The sequence below is a fragment of the Plectropomus leopardus genome, chromosome 12, assembly GCF_026936395.1.
Source record: "Plectropomus leopardus strain MGB_pleo_1.0 chromosome 12, ASM2693639v1, whole genome shotgun sequence".
Lineage (NCBI taxonomy): Eukaryota > Metazoa > Chordata > Actinopteri > Perciformes > Serranidae > Plectropomus > Plectropomus leopardus.
In genome coordinates, this window is record NC_142187.1 from 416852 (window position 1) to 438312 (window position 21461).

Genomic DNA, 21461 nt, shown 5'->3' on the forward strand with positions numbered 1-21461 from the left:
ATGATAAGTTTGATGGAGTCTCTCTCGATTGGTTGAACGGGTGTTTTTGGCGGGAACTCCCCACCGCGGTTATCGCTGTTGCGGAGCTGGATCTTGCTTTGCATACCAAATCCTTTACCTCATTCAGCTTCAGCTCTGATTCATTGAACTGCTTACTAGGCTCAGGTGGGTCTGAAAGCACGGTCCAAGATCTTTGTTCCTCTTGGATCACTGTACATCTCAACTGGGGTAAGTGTGCTTTTTTTTCTTCTGTATAGCACAGCTTGCCTCTGCTTTTCTTGCCCAAAAGCTTCTTGGGAAAGTGAAAAGGGTTTGGAAATTACAGCAGCTCCTCTCCATCCTCTATCGAAACAACACTTCCAGTGCTGCTCTGCCTGGTGCAAGTCAACAATCTCCTGCCTCAAGATAGTTGTCAGCTGGGCTAGAGCAAGTCAGTCTTGGTCTTCTGCTTGTTTTTAATTGTATCGCAATGACTTGAGCTACCTGCCAGATGTCATGGATTCTAACTTACCTGTGGTATTAATGTAGAGTCTTTTGGCTTCTGTTTTTTCTTCTCTACAAATTTTGCAACAGTGAGATTGACTGTAATTGATGCCATAGGTCAGTTTTTTGTCAACATCCCTTTGATACTGGTCCATCATTTTATCAAAATGGTTTCACACAGAAGTCAAGCTGAATGCAAGCCACTTGATCCATCTTGTCTCTGGCTTGGTGCTGCAGCAACTAGATGGCACACCAAGAGGTTCTTGGGACAGACCCTGCTTCTCCTGCATCTGGCACTTCATTTGACATTAATGGATCTTGACCTTATTGCTTTTTGCATACCATTCCACGATGGCTTTAAGGGTGGTAAGTTGTTTTTCCATTACTTTGGTCTGTTGACGATAAACCTGTCTAGTCGAGGAGATCATCCACCCTCCTTTGCTTCTACACCATCAATGAGCCAATTATAGTGATAATGATAGTAATAAACTTTATTTTTAGGGTACTTTACATGTTTACAGCTCAAAGTGTTTGACTGTAAAAGTGCAACACAAAAGAAACACAGAAACAAGATTAGGCAATCAAAAGACAGGCAGTGATAAAATAAATATAACAGTCAACATAGAAAGTACAGAGACCAGTGAGAACAGTTAATATAAGAGAATGTAAAATAAAATAATAACTAAAAGAATTACATTAATTTACAGTCAGACTAATTAAAAAGGTTTTTAACTATTGTTATAAAATATGCACAGAGCCTGCTTTTCGTATAGCTTTTGGCATCTTGAAGCATAGTTAACAAAGCTGCACTGCCTATTTTCTTGTGCATATAACTGCATGTATTTAAAAACCTGCAGCAGAAGATCTGAGAGCTTGTGAGGGATTATAGAACGACAGAGAGTTTGTAATCTAGGCCGCTCCCAAACCATTAACAGCTTTAAAACCAAGTAAAAAACCTTAAAATATGTTCTAAAAGAAACTAGGAGCCAGTGGAGTGTGGCACAACGTTTAAACAGCAAATGTACTTGCGCCCATCTGTGGCTCCCGGGCATGTCAGTCTTAAAGTGAGTTGTGGTCAGGCAAACTGTGGGCAGATTGCTATTTTAAGGCAACAGCAAGCAAATGTGCCATTGACCTACAGAAAGGTGAAGAACTGCATCATCTGTAACATGCTAAGCATACTGCCTGGCTTTTTACAGGGATTTTTTAACTTAATTCTTAGGTGTGGTGAAAGAAAACATTATAACTCTATTGAAAATAAAAACTAGACTAAACAAACTAACAGAAGCCATGGAGTACCTAAAACTAACTCAAATAAATTGTAAAATATAGAGAAAATGTAGTTTTGCAGTTTGTCAATTTGACAGAGATAACATAACTCAGCAAAAAACAAAACTAAAACTACAAGTTTTTAAACAAAGAAAAACACTAAGCTTAACCAAATGACTGCAAGCAAAAACAAAAACATTTAGGCTAAAAATTAAAACAAATTAAAAAAAACAATGATGAAAGAATGAATTAACTCAAAATAAATATTTAAAAAATACAATAAATAGACTCAAAAGAAAAATTTCCAATAAACAATAAATTAATAAGCTAATATTTTCACACAACATAAAACAAAATACTTTTTTGTACGAAAACTAGACTTGAGCAGGCAAATACTCATGGAAATAACCTGAACTAGGCTGAATTATAAGAATTTTACAATAATTTTAGATGGCTATATAGAGCAAGAGCTGGTGGCCAATGAGAAATGAGTATCAAGGCAGGTACACATGTTCCTGTGATAGTTAACCGTCAGGCAGCTGGGCTGGACAGAGCACAGTGGATAATGAGGAAAGCAGCAGAGAGAGCTGCTGGATGAGAGACAGAGTGATGTGTCATCATAAATATAAAACATTCCATCTAAAGTCTGACTGAAACTGAGACTAAAACAAAATCCTCTGTAGAAGTCTGAAGAAGTCACTTTTCCCTGCTGAACATTTTACCATCGGCACTTTGGCATTGTGAGGAAAACTTTGTTTTGTCTCCTCTGTCACTGCGCTGCGGTCTATCGATCAGCTTTGTAATCAGCATAATGTAATAATGTCGCTTGTTTTCATTTGGCCTACTTGTTTTTGTCAATGGTTGAAAATGGTAAAATTAATTTCTTGGGTTCAGTCACTTGGGTTCTGACATAAATGTGCCGCACGAGCTGTACTCAGTAGTATCCAAATGCACACACACCTGGCTCAGTCTGTATTCAGGCACATTTCTTAAAAACAAAACAATAATAATAACATTTTCAGTATTAACTCTCTAACCAGCTGCTGCATGTTAGATGTTCAGTAAAACACAGGACACACAGTGGTAGGCTAAAGACCGTGCACCACAGACAGTGCGTACTGCGTTTGTGCTTTTTGACCTACAACATCATGATAACCTGGTCAGTTTACCGCGACACAGTTCTGTCCTATTACCTTCTTTTGTTTCTTTAATGGTACACAACACCACTATGCTCAGTAGACAGAGTGCAGCCTCCACCAGACTAAATCAACACACGAGCTGTGTGTGTGTGTGTGTGTGTCGGGGCAAAGCCTCGTGGGAGCAGAGGAGAATTGACAGCGGGGCAGTAGAGACTAAAACATAGATTAGGTAACAGCCATAAGCATATTAAGTTTATTTAATACCAACACAGTCTAGACTTATTCTATATGGAAATTATTCTGAATCCAATCTAATGGTAGGGGAAACACTGAATTATTGTTAATTTGTATGGACCTTGGTACGCCTCTGAACCAAATAGAAAATGCCTGTACCGTGACAGTTCGGTAGGAATATGTGTTTTGTTACCCCCCTACTAAAACGGTCAAAAAAAAAAAAAGTTCCAAGATCTCTATTGAGCCTGAAGCCACTGATGTAAAGCCCACTAAAACACTCAGAACCAGGTAGCAAATGTATAGCTTAATCTTCACATCTCTCACAAAGTAATCACCGACTATCAGTGATGATGGAGGTGTTACAGTAATCTGTGGAGTATTGTCACCTGAAGAGCGGTTTATTACAGCCCTGCTGGGCTTCACATCCCGGTGAGCGGACTCACCCCAGCCATCCTGCGCCAATGGAAGGGGTAGTATAACATGATTAAGAAGCACAATTCTTGCTTTGAGGTCTGAACATTTGGAACTGCATCAACTAATTTTTTTGACCACATGTGAATAGCAAAACAAGCTGTAGGCTTGCACACAACACCTGACAAATTCTCCCCTAATAACAACAGCTTAATGAACGTTGACCCCCCCAAGTGATTCTCTTTGAAGCAAAGAATCATGGTAGTTTATTTACTGTATTATACCAAGGGATTCTTGGTGCACACGTGCATCAGGCTACCACACAGTATTATATTTGGAGTGTTTTTGTGTGTGTATAAGTTTAATACGATGAAAACTTTCCATTTATAGAGGTGGCAGCACTCCTTTTAAGAGAGAGGTTTTTCACTCACTTAGGGGCAGTGTGTGCATGTGTGTGTGTGTGTGGAGGGGGGCGGCTCACTTACTTACCCACTACTCCCAGGGCCAAGTATGAGAGGATGACAATGATGAAGATCACACAACATAAGATATCAGTGCAGCTTCTGAAAAAACAAAGAACAAACAATAACAGTTTATTGTTTATTCTTGTCTTTATACTTTGAATCCATACAACTTGCCATATCCATACACTGACTATAATTAAAATCATCATGAGGCCAACATTGTTATTTGTGATACAAAATGCTATTTTAAATGGGGCATATTATGCCCATTTTCAGTATCTTCAATATTGATCTCAAAATCCAGTGGAGCAGCTTTGTATCATTCACTTCCAAAAAACTTTCCAGATGTTCACAAAACTGTATCTGAAATCCTCTATCAGAACCCTGTTTTCAGCAGAGCTCTGAGATGGTACATTTCAGCCTTCTCCTCCTCCATGTTGCTCTGTGCCCGCCTCCCGCCCTGCCCACTCTGCTAATTGGTCGGTTTACCGAAGTTCTGTTTGCAAACACTGAAAATACAAACTTACATAGTTAGGGCCCGCGCACCGAACGGTGCAAGGACCCCCTTGAAACTCAAGGAATTACTGTATTAGGGCCCAAGCACAAACCGATGCGAGAACCCTCTTGAAATCCTTGGAATTATTATTATTATTATTCCTTGAAATTCAATTGATTTTAGAGGGCTTTAATATGCGCGAAAACCCTTTCGAACTAGTCCTTCAGATTTCATCCGACTGACTTCAAATTTAAACATCCTCTCAGAAGTATGTTTGGCATTAATGGGCCAAACATTTCCATGTCTCGTCATTAACCAGGAAGTAAACAGGAAGTAGTTCATAACTCTGAAGGACCAACACAGGAAGTTGTTGTAACTCAGCCAAACATCATCCGATCTGCCCAAAACTTATCATGCTTGATAAGAGTCCCGGCCTGAACACATCTGCATGGCTCAATTGAGTTATTATCATAGCACCACCTACTGGAGACAGGGAGTTATATGTTTTATATTTTGATGTACACCTCCTTACAGGTTGACCATATTTACCTCAAACTTGGTAAGAAAAGTGTTGAGACCTTGATGATGCCTGCTTGTGATATCAGAGCTTTTTCATGAACAGTGTTGCCATGGCAACATGGTCTTTGCTGCCAAACAGGAACTTGTTGTAACTTCACCTTGTATCAATTGATTGGCCCCAAATTTTTCAGGTGTGGTCAAGGTGCAGCCCTGAACACATCAACATGTCAATTAAGTATGATACTCACAGCACCACCAACTGGAAAAAGGAAGTAAGCCTCTCAACACAACTATACTTTAATTTACATGACATTTACATGGTTTGGTGTACAAATTATGTAGACCGAGATGACTAACATTTTGTGTGGTCTCTAGCTCAACCTAGTGGCCACAGGAGGTATTACCCCATATGTTTTCATCATACCATGTGGGTGTGGCTACGTTTTCAACTTTGATGTTTCGCCTTGAAACAGGAAGTTGTAGTAACTCAGTCAGACATTGTCCAGTCTGCTCCAAAGTTCTCATGATTGATGAGAGTCCCGACCTGATAACATCTGCTTGCCTCATTTGACTTATCGGCTTACTGTCACCTACTGGAAACATAGTGTATGCAATGTAGTATTCATCACCAAACAGGAAGCTGCTCTAACTTCAGTTTGCATTAACCGATTAGCTCCCAATTTTGTACAGGTGCGATCAGATTGCAGCCCTGAACACATCAACATCAGTCAGTTAACCATGATATTCAATGCACCATCTACTGGCGACAGGAAGTATACCTTGTAACACAATTATCGTTTTATTTACATGGAATTCACATGTTTTGGTCTACAAATGATGTAGACCAGGACAACTCAGATTTTGTGGTCTCCAGCACCACCTAGTGGTCATAGTCAAGTCAAGTCATAGGGTAATACTACACTGTGTGAAATATCTCAGTCAATGGTCCAAACTCTCTGCATGCATTTTCTGACTTTCACTAAAATGAAAGATCATGGGACATCAAAAGTTATACAATTTGTGATTTTTTTTCACATTATGTGGGCTAGGCTTGGTTTCCAAATATGATGTTTCGCCATGAAACAGGAATTTGTAGTAACTCAGCCAAACATTATCAGATCTGCCCAAAACTTGATAAGAGTCCCTGCTTGAACATATCTGCATGGCTCTATCGAGTTATCATGACAGGGCCACCTACTGGAGACAGGGAGTTATATGTTTTATATTTTGATGTGCACCTCCTTACAGGCTGACCATATTCAGCTCAAACTTGGAAAGAAAGCTTTGAAACCTTGATGATGCCTCTTTGCTATGTTTTTCATGAACATCGTTGCCATGGCAACATGGTCTTTGCCGCCAAACAGAAAGTTGTTCTAACTTCACTTTGCATCACCTGATTGGCCCCAAATTTTACAGGTGTGATCGAGGTGCAGCCCTGACAGGTATTTACATGTTTTATATTTTAGTTGCATCCCCTTACAGGTTGACCACATTCAACTCAAACTTGGGAACAAAAGCTGTTGTAAGACTTTCTTGATGCCTCTTTGTGAAGATCATATGTTTTCAATTATTGCCATAAAACAGAAAGCTTCTGTAACTTCAGTTCGCAATAACCGATTGGCCCCAAATTTTACAGGTGTGGTCAGGTGATACTCAATGCACCACCTTCTGGCAACAGAAAGTATGCCATGTAACAATATCATCCTTTGATTTAGATGCAATTTACATGGTTTGGGCTACACATAATGTAGACCAGAATGATTTCGATTTTGTGTGGTCTAAAATTTCTGCATGCATTTTCTGACTTTCACTACAATTAAAGATCGGGGCAGTTGGAGTCACGCTAGTTACCCTGAGTTGCGTGGGGGTGCAAGGGCCCGTTCATCGCCACTTGCAACTTTAATTTGGGCCGGAGCACCAAACAGTGCGAGGACCCTCTTGAAACTGAAGGAATTATTGTTAGGGCCAGAGCCCTCTTGAAACTGAACGAATTCTTATTATTAGGACCCGAGCACCGAGCTGTGTGAGGACCCTCTTGAAACTGAAGGAATTATTATTATTATTATTATTCTCTCAAATTAATTGCCTTTTTGAGGGCTTTAACATATTCAAAAAGTCATGAAACTTTGCAGTCTTATCAGGTCTTGTGAAAAATTGGACATTTTTTAATGGTCTCGTGTGTGGGTTACCTTCATAAGACCTTTGACAGCAAAAGTTATTTAAATCATGAGTTTTCATCACACCGTGTGATCTGTATGAGGCATCTAATTTGCATGTTCTGCAATGAACCAGGAAGTAAATGGGAATTGGTATGTAACTCTGCTGTAAATGGTTCAATAAGACCCAAACTTCAAATGTTTGATTGGAGTCCCGCCATGAACACATCTATATGACAATTTTAAGTAATAATGAGAGCACCACCTATTGGCACAAGAAAGGCAAAGTTTTACAGTAAGATGTCCAGCTCCTAGCAGGTTCACTTCATTGATCTCAAAATGGTCTCATTTTTTTTTTGCACTGATTTGCCAAAATGGCTTTCTAGCGCCCCCTACAGATTTCAACGAAGCAGCCCCTGCAGTACATTTCACCTAGAGCAACAAAACTTGGGAGGCATTTGTAACAGCCCAGTACCTACAAAAAAGCCTCTTGGACCCATAACCTAAACCCAACTGGAAATCAGCCATTTTGAAGTGAATGTGCAATTTAGGCGTATTTTTGGCCAATTTTAAGGCTTGCAATTTTTTGATCTTCTCCTACAGATTTCATCCAATTGACTTCAAAATTTTAAAATCCTCTCAGAAGGCCTGGGACATCAAAAGTTATTACATTTGTGAGTTTTCATCACATAGTGTGGTTGTTACTGGGCAAATCATTTCCATGTCTCACTATTAACCAGGAAGTAGTTTATCACTCTGAGGGACATGGTCCAATCTCCTCAAACTTCACATGTCTGATGACTGTCTTGCCCTGAAAACATCTACATGACAACAATTACCATTACTTTTAGCGCCCCATACTGGCAACATGAAATGTCATGGAAATTACATGCTTTCTTCTTTGATGGAATGCTCCTACAGATTGTATACCATTGACTTCAAATCTGGTGACAAAACCTTTAAGACTTTAATGATGCCTCACTCTGAATTATAGGTTTTCCATGAATGCAGTTGCTATGGAGACCCAGTGGTGGCCGCCAAAAATGAATTAACTTCAGTTTGCATTGGCCCCAGATTTGTCAGCAGGAAGGACGCCTTATACCACAACTGTCCTTTGATTTTCATGAAGTTTACATGCTTTGTTCGACAAATGATGTAAACCAAGATGCCACAGATTATGTGTGTCCCAAGGAAGTAATTGACCATGTGAAATATCTCCCTCAAGGGTCCAAATTCTCTACACTTTCCAAGTTTCATTGAAATGGATTATTGCATCACTCAGAGTCCCTACAGTAGCCTTGACTTGAGTGAGGGTGCGAGGGCCCGTTAATCGCTGCTTGCAGCTTTAATTATTATTATTATTATTATTTTTCTTAAGACGTTGAATGATTAATTATGCTTGAAAATGAATATTCTGAGTTTTCGTTAAAATCGGTGACCATAGTCGGGTGGACATGACATCTAAACTGTTTTAACTTCGCCTCAGATGGTCAGATCTTACTTTTATATGAGTCCATGCCTGAAGACATCTGCAGTGCAATTTTTAATCATAGTCATAGCGGCACCTATTGGTAGCAGGAAGTTACTTTTTTTTAATCTTTCATATTTCCCCTGTAGCAGGATAACACAATTGACCTCATATTCAATTAGAATACTGTAAAGACCTTCACGATGCACAGAAATTTATCTGAGTTTACAGCAAACGCTGTTGCACATTATTCGCCAAAAAACTGGAAGCACTTTTTGAGGGGCAAGGCATGCACTAAAACTCAAACCCAAACATGGCACACACATCAGAAGTCCTAATGTTCTTTGCTATGATGTGTCTAGATGGCTCTGGGGCACCACCTAGAAAATTTCAACGAAGCAGCCCCCACAGGCTGTTTAACCCAGAGCTACAAAACTTGGGAAACGTGTAAACCCCCACAACCTACAAAAAAGCCTCTTGGAGCCATGCCCTAAACCTTGCAGGAAGTCCACCAATTTTAATTTTATTTAAATTTTTCAGCAAATTTTTGCAATTTCTGTTAGAGCCCGACTGATTTTTCAATATACTTATATTATTGCCTGATATAAGTCTTTTACAGACAAAATGGAGCAAATCAGTCAGGGCTCATATTTTTTTCCCATATTCGCTGACAGGAAAACTCTGTTCACAGACCATTTAGTTCAGGAAATGATGCTGGGGTGGTTTTGAAATTGTTGCATTCTATAGTTTGTCCAGCACATAGAGCTCTTACTCCATTGTTTACCCTACTCTCAGCACTGTAAAAGCAGTAGATTACAGCAAATACAGCCCTCCCACAATCACACAGGCTGACTGCTTCCCTGTTTCACACCTCTGGAGGCAGCTTTGACTCTACATTTCACACACACACACACACACACACACACACACACACACACAAAGCGAGAGAGAGAGAAAGTGTCACAAACACCTTCTAAAGAAACTTCACAAGTATCCAGCTTTACAGAGCCCTGACACAATGGAAGAGGAACCGCCTTTGCATGGTGAGTAAACAGTTATCAGAGTTACTGTTGAACCATATGGTGGATTTTTTCTTTTACTCGTGTTCCACTCTTACTTAGTTTCTAATACACTCCCTTGTTACTTGGTGCACATGTGGAAAATGAGCTAAGATGTCTAGTGAAGAGGAAAAGAAATACCAAAGGTAAAGTTGCTGATAAAATGTTTTCTCTTCTGTTGACAAATTAACTGTTTCTGCACTGCCGCTGATTATCATCCAGGAGTGCACTGAACGCCTGCTGAAATAGACTGATTTGTAAGAATGTGTAAGCTACATCTACAGAGAAAAGTGTAATTTTACAGACTCCTGGTTTGGAATATTGTTGCTTGAGCATAACAAATCTGTTATATAAACTGCAGGAGATTACATTTTACTTGAAAATGTTTGTTGTAAAGATAGTATTATCTTTTTCACACTGTCTTGGTGGAATTTCTATAGAATTATCTATGACAGAAAGTATTCTGAAATTCTTTTAGAACACTCTAAACCCCTTATAAATTATATTCATTTTAAGAGGACATTAATATCTGGTAGATCAGAGAACATGTATTTGTCTTTTCCCAACAGTTTAGTTATCACTCCTGTTACACAAAATAGTGAGAAATTATCTATGTTCAGTCTGGACTAAATCTGTTACTTTCAAAAATTGTTTTCTTTTTCTACACTAGGTTGTATGAAGAATGGATCAAGAGCCAAGTCCTCCATCATGCATGACTGACCATCCTGGCCCCAAACCACACTGAATGTCCGCAAAACATCCACAGCACAAAAAGAGCAGACTGTGTATGTGTAAGTTTTTCTTCTTGTCATAAAAATTGTGTGTTACTACATGGAATAATTCTATTTACCTCCATCTGTACAAACACATAATCCCTAATGTCAATACAAGAAAACCACCTCAATCAGGAAAAATAAAGAATATTATTGACAATATTATGTGCACTGTATTCAATAAGAACATTGAAAAACCAAAAAAAAATACAAACAAATGTGACTAACAGTCCTGTTCTTTTGAACTTTCACAAGCAGTGTTGAGCAAGTAACTTCCAAATATAATGCATTACATATTACTAGTAACTGCCATTTTAGAGGGAGGTTTCTTTGAAATATTTCTTCCTGTGTAGAGCAATGCATAACACAACTTTTGCATTACTTTCACCGAAAACACTGCAGAAGTCCAACAAGGTGTTAAAAATGTCAAAGGGACAAAAAATGCTGAGAAAATATCAACGCTTGCTATCAGGTGGTAACACTTTACTGTACATAGTAACTGCACGAAGTAATTGCAGTAATATTACCGCCAAATCCTCAGAGTCCTCTGTAGCTTCTCCAAAAGGCCCGCAGGTGGATTAAGAACAGCCAGCTTGTGCCACAATGAAGACGCCATAACTGGCATCTTAAACCCTAACTCTAACCCCACTCCACTCTGTAACAATGTAGTAAGGCTAGCAAAGGCACTGGTCTACACAGCCCCCCAGCTATGTTCACTGAACATGAGGCCAAGCAATAAACTGCAACCCCACTCCAAAAGCATGTAAAACCTAAAACAGGTACCCACGGTCAATCCTGTCAAAGGCCTTCTCCTGATCCAGACTAAGAAGACCACTAAGAGTCTTGCCAAGTCCATTATATCATGCAGGAGATGCAGGTTATCATGAATCGAAAATGCTTGGACACAGTAAGTCTCTTAGAGTGTACTTTTGTCTGTAAGTGTCCCTTCAGCCAGTTTGCTAAACTCTTGGAAACGATTTGTAAATCCACACAGAGCAGAGTCACCAGCCGCCAGTTCCTCAAGTCTCTAAGATCCCCTTGGGTAACAGAGTCAGGACTGCCCTGTGAAATCTGAGTGGTAGCTCACCTACACAAAGGCACTCCTGCGCCACTCCATACCAGTCCGGGCCCAGTACTGACCAGAATCCCATCTGTGAAGCTGCCTCACTCAACTCCTGAAAGGTGACAGGGGAGTCCAGGCACCTACATCTTTTTTCTTTGGGTGTATCCATCTCGTTCCCATCCCTAACCTAGCCCTTACAAGATTCCCCCTCCCTCTCTCCTGGAGAACGGAGCCCAAATCTCTCGTTCAGTCTTTGCCTCTGCTCTGCAGTGTTCTGCTCCATAAGTCTGTCCTCAACCTCCTTCATGTTGCCCTTCATCCTGATTATTGCCCTCTTCATCTCAGCAGTTGCAGATGCTGAATACATTTGACAGAAATGTCAAATTCGGCACTTCCCCCATTTATGTGAAACTAGAGCAAAACTGGGCACCTTGCAAAAGCCTCACATTAAATTTCCAGTACAGAGATTGCCTTTCGTCCTCAGGAGAAGTTCAAGTAACAATGCACCATAGTGGTCTGAAAACACTGCAAGGGACAATTGCACCCTCACCAATCTGTTGCGTCTGCTGAAACTATATATACTGTCCAACTGAGCTGCACTAAACCTATCAGGCCCTGCTTTCACCCAAGTGAAGCTTGTCTGGGTGTTTAACCCTCAATATGTCCAACAGGTCACAGTCTGTTAAAACCTGGCTCAACACACTGACTGAACCAAAATGTGGTTCCTCGCCCCTCCTATCTAAATGAGGATCAACAGTACAGTTAAAATCCACCCCTTAAACACTTGCTCAACTCTCTCCCTGCCTGTGTTTGGTGCATACACATTCATAAACACAAAAACCAGAACCTGAAAGTCCACCGCATTATCAACATCAGTGTGTGTTTCTTGTAAATATATGACATTAACATTTTTGTCTCTCACATAATCCAGCAACACTCTCATAAGAAAAGAGGAGAGGAGAAACAGAGAGAGACAGAGACCCACCACTCCAACAGGTCCCCATGACACACCACACACACTCATCATATATCCAGTGAACTAAGGTTTTTTCTCACAGTTGTCGCCCATTTCCTCAGCTTAAATCTCTTCCTTGGGATCACCCCAACACCTGAGGTCACCCTTCTGCCACCAAGCACATGTCTCACTGATCTGAGATATATTCAGGTGGTATAATTGATTAGTTATGGATGATAGTGGGTGAAATATGTGATCGTATAGAGTGTCGATGCGCACTGAGTTGCAAATCAGACTTCAGAAATTTGGCAAGACTTCACTATTCATCATCAACTCTGATCACAAGAAGATGTTTTGCCTACTTTTGTGGACTTGCGTTAACTTCTCCATGGAGGTCCTGGTTGTTGCTTCACTCCAGTGAATAAATAAATACAAGAATGTCTTTGCTGACCAAAACGTTCAGCACAGCTCTGATGAGCAGTTGCAGCTCCTCTTGAACAATTGAAGAGGAAGAAAAAAAGAGGTGCGGCGAGGATACACGAGAAGCACTGTGGTGAAAGGGAAAGTAAAAAGAAGCACGAGTTTTGGGATGCGAATGGGAGGCGGGGTAGCAAACATTCGCGCAGAGCAACTGCACATCTGGCATTTAGTTTTAGAGGACCTAATGTAATTCAGAAGACATTTATTTCTCATACTTTATGATGAATTACTTGATTTGACCCATTATGTATAAGGTCAGTATCTCATCACCACTATAGTCCCATTACAGTAATTTCAAACACATGCTGGGAGACCTAAATGCAATTAATAATGTAACACACAACTTTGAAGACCCTTGGTGCGATCTTATTAAGTAATCACACGTAATATAAAGTCATCCAATGGATTATAAAGCAATTGGTAATTACTTAGATGTAGGATTACCATTTAACATAAAATGAATGAAAAACAAAATATAACTAGAAAGTTGGTTATGTAATTGATAACTAAGGCCACTGGATGGCAGTATGGCTGTATCACAGAAAGGGAATAAAATGTGATTTTACCTTACTCACTCAAATTAAAGGATAAAGAAATGTGAGTTGGTTCTACTTACAAAAACACATAGATGAACTCTGACCTAATAGGAGAAATATTAGGGAATTAGGTTTACTTTAATTAATAATTTTGGTTCAAGTGATCATGATAAATGTTGGTCTTAACAAAAGAATGTGGAATGATCTTGCCATATGCCTTTAGTCATCTCAGCAGGTGAGGGGGGGGGCATGAGAGGGAAGTTGGTGTATGCAAAGGGAGAGAGGCATAGAGACAGCAAAGGGAGAGAGGCAATAGAGAGATATAGAGGTGTAGACAGAGGATTAAATATCAGAGTGAAGATCATTATGTAATCTTGTTGGCCCTTCTCAAATTCTTGGTAGAAATGTGTCTCCAGTTCACTACACCAAACTTCAGTCCTTGTGTCAAAGAAAGGTAATGAACAACTGTTATTGCATGTCTGAGTGGCCCCTGGAGGTCATTTGGATTTCTTGACACCCTGTTGTGATAGAAGAGACCTCCAAAAACATCCATCGCTCATGGTATCTTGAGCAGGAAAGTGTCAAAGGCTGACACTTTTTGTGGCTTGAAAGTAGAATCTGTTTGCAGAATTCCACTGGGGAGTCTCAACTAAGTTCATTTAAAACCCTCTGTTGAATTCTTTGGGTTCATGAAACAGTCTCTCTTGACATGTCCCCCACTTGTATACTGAAAATTGAGCTGTGGCGTTTTCCATAGAGAAAATGAAAAGACCACGCCAAGGCCACTACAAATGCCAGCATGCTAAGTTAGCTACTGTGCTTTCGACTAATGGTCCCACTATCACTGTTTAATGCCGTTCATTGTGTTTGTTATCAGGAGAACTGAGCTTGGTGGGCACTCACTGTACAGACAGCTTACCCCTGTCACTGTTTGTACCATAGGTATAGTTTGGTGCTAAGATGAATGTTTTGAGAAGTCTAACGAATGTCTAACGAATGTTTTTTGCATACCGTAGCAAGAGTTAAGCTATTTTGGCTGTCAAATGTTAAAAGAGATGCTTGTTAATAATTTTAGAGCATCAGTTTCAAATGTTTCAGCAATGAATTTCTGGTGTTGTATATGGAGAAGCACTAAAATTTGGGTTTTCTGGTAATTAAATGTGCTTTACTTGCGTAATTATTCAATATATATATATTTTTAAGTTGTATTTCTTTCAAAATATGCATTTTTGTATTTAAAATTGCTCTAAGGCTAAACTAACGGGAAATTTCCTGTTTAAAGGAGCAGTGCCTTGTTTTTTGTAATTTAATGTATTTGTGTCAAATCGTTATTTTATTTATTTCAATGATTTATGACTATGAGACATGACTTATTACAAGCAAGAAATTAAAAAAGCCTTTTCCTGTATGGCTGGAGGAGAACTGAGCTTTGTGGGCGCTCACCGTACGCACAGCTTACCCCTGTTACTCTGTTTGTACTAGAGTCTAACCGATATGGGATTTTTGAGATCGATACCAATTTTATAGTCGAAGAATTCACCATTTACTGATACACTGACAATATAGTGAATTTTTGAGCTTGAATGAAAAGAGATAATTTCTATGTGGATTGTGCACTGATTTTGCACCAATATGACTATGTAAAGTATTCAGAAGGCTGCTTTCTTCAAAATTAAAGACTACATTTAAAAAAAAAACAAATAATTAAACATCTGTATTGTATGTGTTCAGCATCAGTCCTGCTGGCCATTCAAATAAAGAATATCAATATAAAATACAGATCTGTACTGTATGGTCTTTGCTGACCACTTAAATAAAGAATGAATACAATTAAATAAATAGTTAAGTAAACATCAGTGCTGTTCAGTATCAGTCAATTGCTGACTATTTTAATACTGCCAGACAATTAGAGGCAGGTTGTAAAACAAGAAGCAGCTTCTCAGCTTTTACACCTGCCAGGGAACTCCTCTTGTCCTCATAAATGTTCCCTATTGTGCTACAAACCTTCTCACTGGGCACAGAGGAGGGTGGAGGAGTATTCTGTTTGAGTGATAGTGGAACTATAGAGTGGAACATTCCCCAAAATGTCAGGAAGCACCACAGCTAAAGAACAGTCGCTAAGTAGGCCTAACTGTTTTGTTGTGATCTCTGCAAATTTAAATGTTGTTCTGCTTGTTAAGAGTTGGACGGAATCAAATATCAGATATCAGTTTATTCTCTTAACATAACCGAGCTGGAAACTCACTACACCTGGTTTCACACTGCGAGCAACTTCTTCTATCACCATCCCAGCATGCATGGGAATAAATAACAGTATATTTCTTCCTTGTTCCCCAATGATGTGAAATGGTTGTTAAATGTGTCTCTTGTTGCTTTTTAAATATACTGACACTGCGCGGGTCCAAAAAGCCGCTAAATAGCGATAAAGTCAGCATGTTAGTAGTCCTCTCCTCCAGTCACCCTGGGAACTTGGATCATCTTGTTTGTTTGCAGAATGATGGCGTCATTGTTTATTAACTTAACATTATGTACTGCAATGTGGCATACCGTAAAAACACTCTTGACTGACTGCTTGCCCATCCACTCCACTGTGACACTCTGCTGCATGTGCTTCAGAGTGCTGAGAGTAGTGTAAACAATGGCGTAAGAGTGCACTCTGCTGGACAAACTATAGAATGAAACCATTTCTAAATCATCCAAGCATAGTTTTCTGCATTACATGGTCTGTAAAAAAGTTTTCTTATCGGCGCATTTCGGAAAAAATATCCACCAACACAAATATGCTCCAAAATGTCTGTGAAAGGCTAAAATCAGCTGATAATATAGGTGAACCATCAGTCGGCTCTAGTTTGTACCACAGTGCATCACTTTGAGTGACGCTAGACCCAGTGCTGCTTCCTGTCCCATTATTCCACAACCCAGAGCACAATGCAGAGGGATAAAAACCCACACACGTTGCACATGCCTCTGCTTATTGCCTCCATATGGTTGATACAGTTTACCATGCTTTTATTGACAGATAGTTGTCTTTTAATGCTAATTTTAGTACTTGTGAATTGTGTTTTGTCTACCTTTGTGTCTCTGTCTGCAACTTTGTGTTTTCACTGCTGACTGTTTTGGCCAGGTCTCCCATGAAAAAGAGATTCTTAATCTCAATGGGATCAACCTGGTGAAATAAAAGTTAAATAAATAAAACAGAATAATAATGAAATGAAATAAATACATTTCATAGAATAAGACAAGGAAAGAGTAGCACAGTACCATTAGAACTAGCTCTGTGTGTGGGTGTTGGTGTGCATGTGTGCGTGTGTTTGCATTATATTATTGTGTTTATGTGTATGTATTTATGTGCATGATTTTGTACGTGTGTATAAAAGGAAGAAATAATAATTAAAAGAACAAATAATAATCACAATAATGGTAACATTTGTGATTATTATCACAATAAAGTTATTAATTTTTGATGTAAATCAATGACAACCATATTCAATCATGAAGGGTTCATTCAAGGCATGTTATAGAACATACTTTTAAACTATTTGTGATGTCACAGCAGCTGTGGCTCAGAGGAGCAGGTCAGCCTCTGATCAAAACGTTTGATCCCCGGCTCCTCCTGTCAACATGTTGAAATATCCTTGGGCAAGAGACTGAACCCCAAATTGCTCCCAGTACTGTTGTCATTTGAGTGTGAGTGTGTGTGTGTGTGTGTGTGTGTGAATTGTTACAGCACAGCCGGTGGCATCATGTACGGAAGCCTTGGCCACCAGTGTGTGAATGTGTATGTGAATGGGTGAATGTGAAATATAGTGTGAAAGGGCTTTGAGTGGTCAAAAACACTTGTTTTTCAGTTGTATTTAAAGTTAAAGGACATCCAGTGTTAAAAATAAACAATAATGTTCATTAACTGCATGATGTTCTAAAGGCCAATGAGTAATCATATTAATTGATGTTAAATAATCGTGATTTCAACATCAATCAAAATAATCGTGATTATTATTTTTGCAATAATCGAGCAGCCCTACGACCCTCTACCTCTGAGTCACAGCTGCCCCAGTTCTGAAGGAGCATCCTCAGAGTCCACAGGAACATCCCCCAACACTGGCTGCAGGGCTGAGCTAGGCCAGTTTCCCCTTTTTATTAAGATCCAAAAAAGAGCCATTAAATTCTACAAACACCTAAAAGCAGATGAGTCCCATCAGCCAGATGGTGCTGAGGCTCTCCTCCTCTAACAGCACACGGCTTTAGGAGGGCCCTACAACAGTCTGGCCCGACCAAATTATAGCTAAAGAAAAAGAACATTACATTTACTACAGGACACACAAAAACTCAATGAAAACTTCAATGCGATCTGGCTTTAAACAGTGCACAGTGACTGACTATCTGAGCAGCATGACTGATCAGAAACTGATAAAGATGTTGATGTTGTACAGACTAAGTGATCACAGCTTGGCTGAAGAGACCGGTAGACAGAGGCAGACCTCGCTGCCCAGAGAAGACCAGCTGTGTCCGCTCTGTCCACAGAGAGAGGGGGAGACAGAGACACATTTCCTGCTACACTGTAGTGCATATGAAGATATTAGAACAAAATTCTTAACAAAAATTAAATGTAAGTGCCAAGTTTTCAACGCACTCTCCAGAGACAAAAATACAACATCTACTTGGTGAAAACAGTGTCTGTGTCATTGAAGCAGTGAGATACTGTATGTTGCTGCATGTTACAGCCTTAGAGACAACCAGAACAACAACCTGACAGCTGGAACTATTCTCCACACAACTCACAATCGGCCTTGTTGATTCAGCCTTCTCTTCAGTTCTCCACGTTTGCAATTTTGAGTTACATTTTTGTTGGTTTTGTTTTTCCAATACAAAACAAACATTAACTACTTTTATATACAGTAGACACACACGCGCACGTGCACGCGCACGCGCACACACACACACACACACACACACACACACACACACACACACACCATGTGTTTGGAGTTATCTGACATTTTCACTTCTTTATTTATTTTGTGTGTCTGTGTCTGTTCAGTGTATTGTGTTCTTGATTTTGATGTACCATTGCTAAATCATATTATACCTGATGCTTTGGAAATACTGATCTAGTAACATTTATGCCAATAAAGCAAATTGAATTCAAGAGAATGACAGTGAAAGTGAAAGAGAAATCCGAAGGGGGACTTGTTAATGCATAGTCTCCATTGCCGGTCCTATTATCTAGCCCTATTATATAATGGAAAGTGGCTTGTGCCAGCTTTTCTGGGCATTTCGTGTCATCTTTCAAGACCCACAGAATATTTTGTACAATGACTCTGAAAACACCAAATAGCTCAAATGAAAGAAGAAACTCTCTTTTTTCATCATGGAAAAAACTGTTTACACCTTGTTCGATTCTTGATTTATCTGAAGTTGAATAGAGGCTAGTTTCATCAAAAAGAATGACATAAAAGACATCTAAAAAATTGTATTACAAATGTTATTTATTGTAAAATGAATATGCAAAGTACAGCACAATGCAACAAATCATGGCCCAAGTTCAAAGAGAGAAAACCCACAAAATAAAACCGGACTCCTATTCCATTATTCCTTCCTGCAATATTCGGGCGACCGTCCCTGCTTTGAACACTCTTTTCCTTCACATCTTTCCTTGACTCACAAGGTCAAGGAAAGATGTGAAGGAAAATTGATAAGGACTGAGGAAAAGACAATTGCGGTGTTTAGAGAATCAAACTGCACTTCTCGGTTCTGTGATGACGCGACAGCGTATGCTATTGACGTGGGTCTGCTGTGATGAAACTATAATGTTCACATGATGGACTATTAAAAGCACATCCTCAATGGATTGGTTTATATGCAGCAAAAAGTTTTTTTCGTATTTATTTGTGTTTTCTTTTAAAAACTTTATTTGCTGCCTTCTTCAAGACCTTTGCAATGTGGCTCTTAAAAAGTGCACCATAAACACTGAGTATTAATATTATGATCATGACTATAATTATCATTGTTATTAATATTATTATTGTTATCATTATTATCTTAATCAGGCCTACTTAGCTTCATGCGTACTCGCCACGTTGTTTAATGCACATTATAAAGTCTAAACGAGGACAACCCGGTGAAAAATATTACATCATTACCAAGGTGAGAATTAAAAATAAAGAGGAATAAAGGCTGCCAGTCACAGAAGTGAAATGTAACGTTGTCACACAAGATGGTTGCTCACTGTCACCCTCCTTTCCCTCATATTTATCGTCATTAATCCTTATATGATTTCATGAAAATAGCCTTACAAATATAAAACGTGTTAGATCCACTGCTGTACATATGATCATTCTTAAATTTCAAATGTGATGAATTGGAAACATCAGTTGTCTTAAAACATCCCCTCTATGAGCTAACAGCTTAAGAAGCAGCACACAGCTCAGTAAACAGCTCCATGTTGACATGATCGTGTTTTAAAGTTGTTTCGGCTCATACAGACTGTGGCTCTGTGATGTCATGAAACAGCTGATTCCCCCAATAGCTGTCGATGTCACGTGTCACTTTAAAAGTTGTCGCCACAAAGAATTGTGGGGCGGATTCTCTCCTTTCCTTTGGTAAAGCATGGTCCAGTGTATCCTATGCTAAAGGAGATTATAAAGGAAGCATTGATGCACCTTTACTTAATTTAAGAAGAATTTGAAAAGCTCTTAGCATGGCAGCCGTTCAGGTACTTCCAGTTCATATCACTCAGTTAGGAAACTTCCTAAGCAAAAGGAGGTATTCAGTGGCAGCCGGGGTTTCACATAAGTGTAAGAAACCGAGGACTGTGGGAAACTGAGTCCATCTGTGCTATCTTTACATTGACTTCAAAGGACTGGCCTGGATACACTCTAAAGCAGATGTGGACACAAACAGCAGATATGTGCCATAGAGTGGTGGTAAGTATTAGGGCAGTGGCTTGGTGTTTTGATGTAAGTTAGGTTAACAGTCATGCTCAGGATTTGTCATCTCCAACCCTCTTTTTAAATGTCGGTGCAGCAGGCAGCACACTTTTGACTTTTGTTTGTGCTGATGTTGTCGAGACATTTTATGTTAATGAGATGTTAATGAGATTGATATATATTGATATTTTGTCTATAGAGGTGATCACAGAGAGCAGGAGGACAATTTGCCGATGTTTAACCAGACCACACTCTGCTGTTTTGTGTGCACAAAAAGAAAGTATGGACATACCTTCTGTCGACTGGACCCCTGAATGAAGGATCAAACCTGTGTGGTTCTCCTAAAAAGAGACAAAAAAGAGACAAAAATAAAGAAAGTCCTTAAATGGATTTAGGCAACGCTACTCATATCCACCGCAGCAGGTGTTTGCTTAAAGTCAACACAGCCAACAAATGTTCAGAGCATTGTATAGTTAAAGTATTGTCTGCTCTTTAGCATCTCAAGCATCTCTTTATGGGCTGGGTATCAGCCCATAAAGAGGTCTGTACAACATTCGCTCATTTGACAATGTTGGTTTCAGAGGAAATGCTCAGACCCTGACAGGAAACAGGAGCAGCAGTGGGTCTAGCAGCACCATGATGGAGCATACAATTCAACATGCAGTTTGCCATTTGTAGATTGGTGAAATAAAAAATTGTGTTGCACAACACTGAGCTTACATGTTTGTCACAGTGGCTGTTTTGACAGGAGGAATAGCAGATTAGTAATACCTTATGTTTACATGTGTACTATATGAATAAATTGTTGCACGCAGACAATTTGGATCATTGAGTGAGATATTTCATGGTGTAGTATTATCCTATAACCACTAGGTGGCGCCGGAGTACACAAAATCTAAGTCCTGGTAAGTCCTGGTCTATATCATTTGTAGACCAAAGCATGTTAAATCTATGTAAATCAAGGGTTAATTTTGATACAAGGTATACTTCCTGTTGCAAGTAGGTGGCACATTGAGTATCATGGTTAACTG

At 39.4% G+C, this 21461-nt stretch overlaps 1 protein-coding gene across 5 annotated transcripts in view; it reads right to left on the reverse strand.

Moving 5' to 3' along the window:
* Positions 1-21461, reverse strand: part of LOC121951860 (choline transporter-like protein 5-A) — a 153892-nt gene that overhangs the window by 126145 nt on the left and 6286 nt on the right. For all 5 annotated transcript variants that reach the window (XR_015778096.1, XR_015778097.1, XM_088085039.1 and 2 more), the window contains exons 2-3: positions 20723-20771; positions 4026-4099 (exon numbers count right to left, since the gene is read on the reverse strand). Coding sequence is in view for 3 of the 5 variants with exons in the window: in XM_088085039.1 (XP_087941165.1) it covers positions 4026-4099; positions 20723-20771 (123 nt within the window). In the remaining 2 variants the exon portion in view is untranslated. The remainder of the gene's footprint in view (positions 1-4025; positions 4100-20722; positions 20772-21461) is intronic.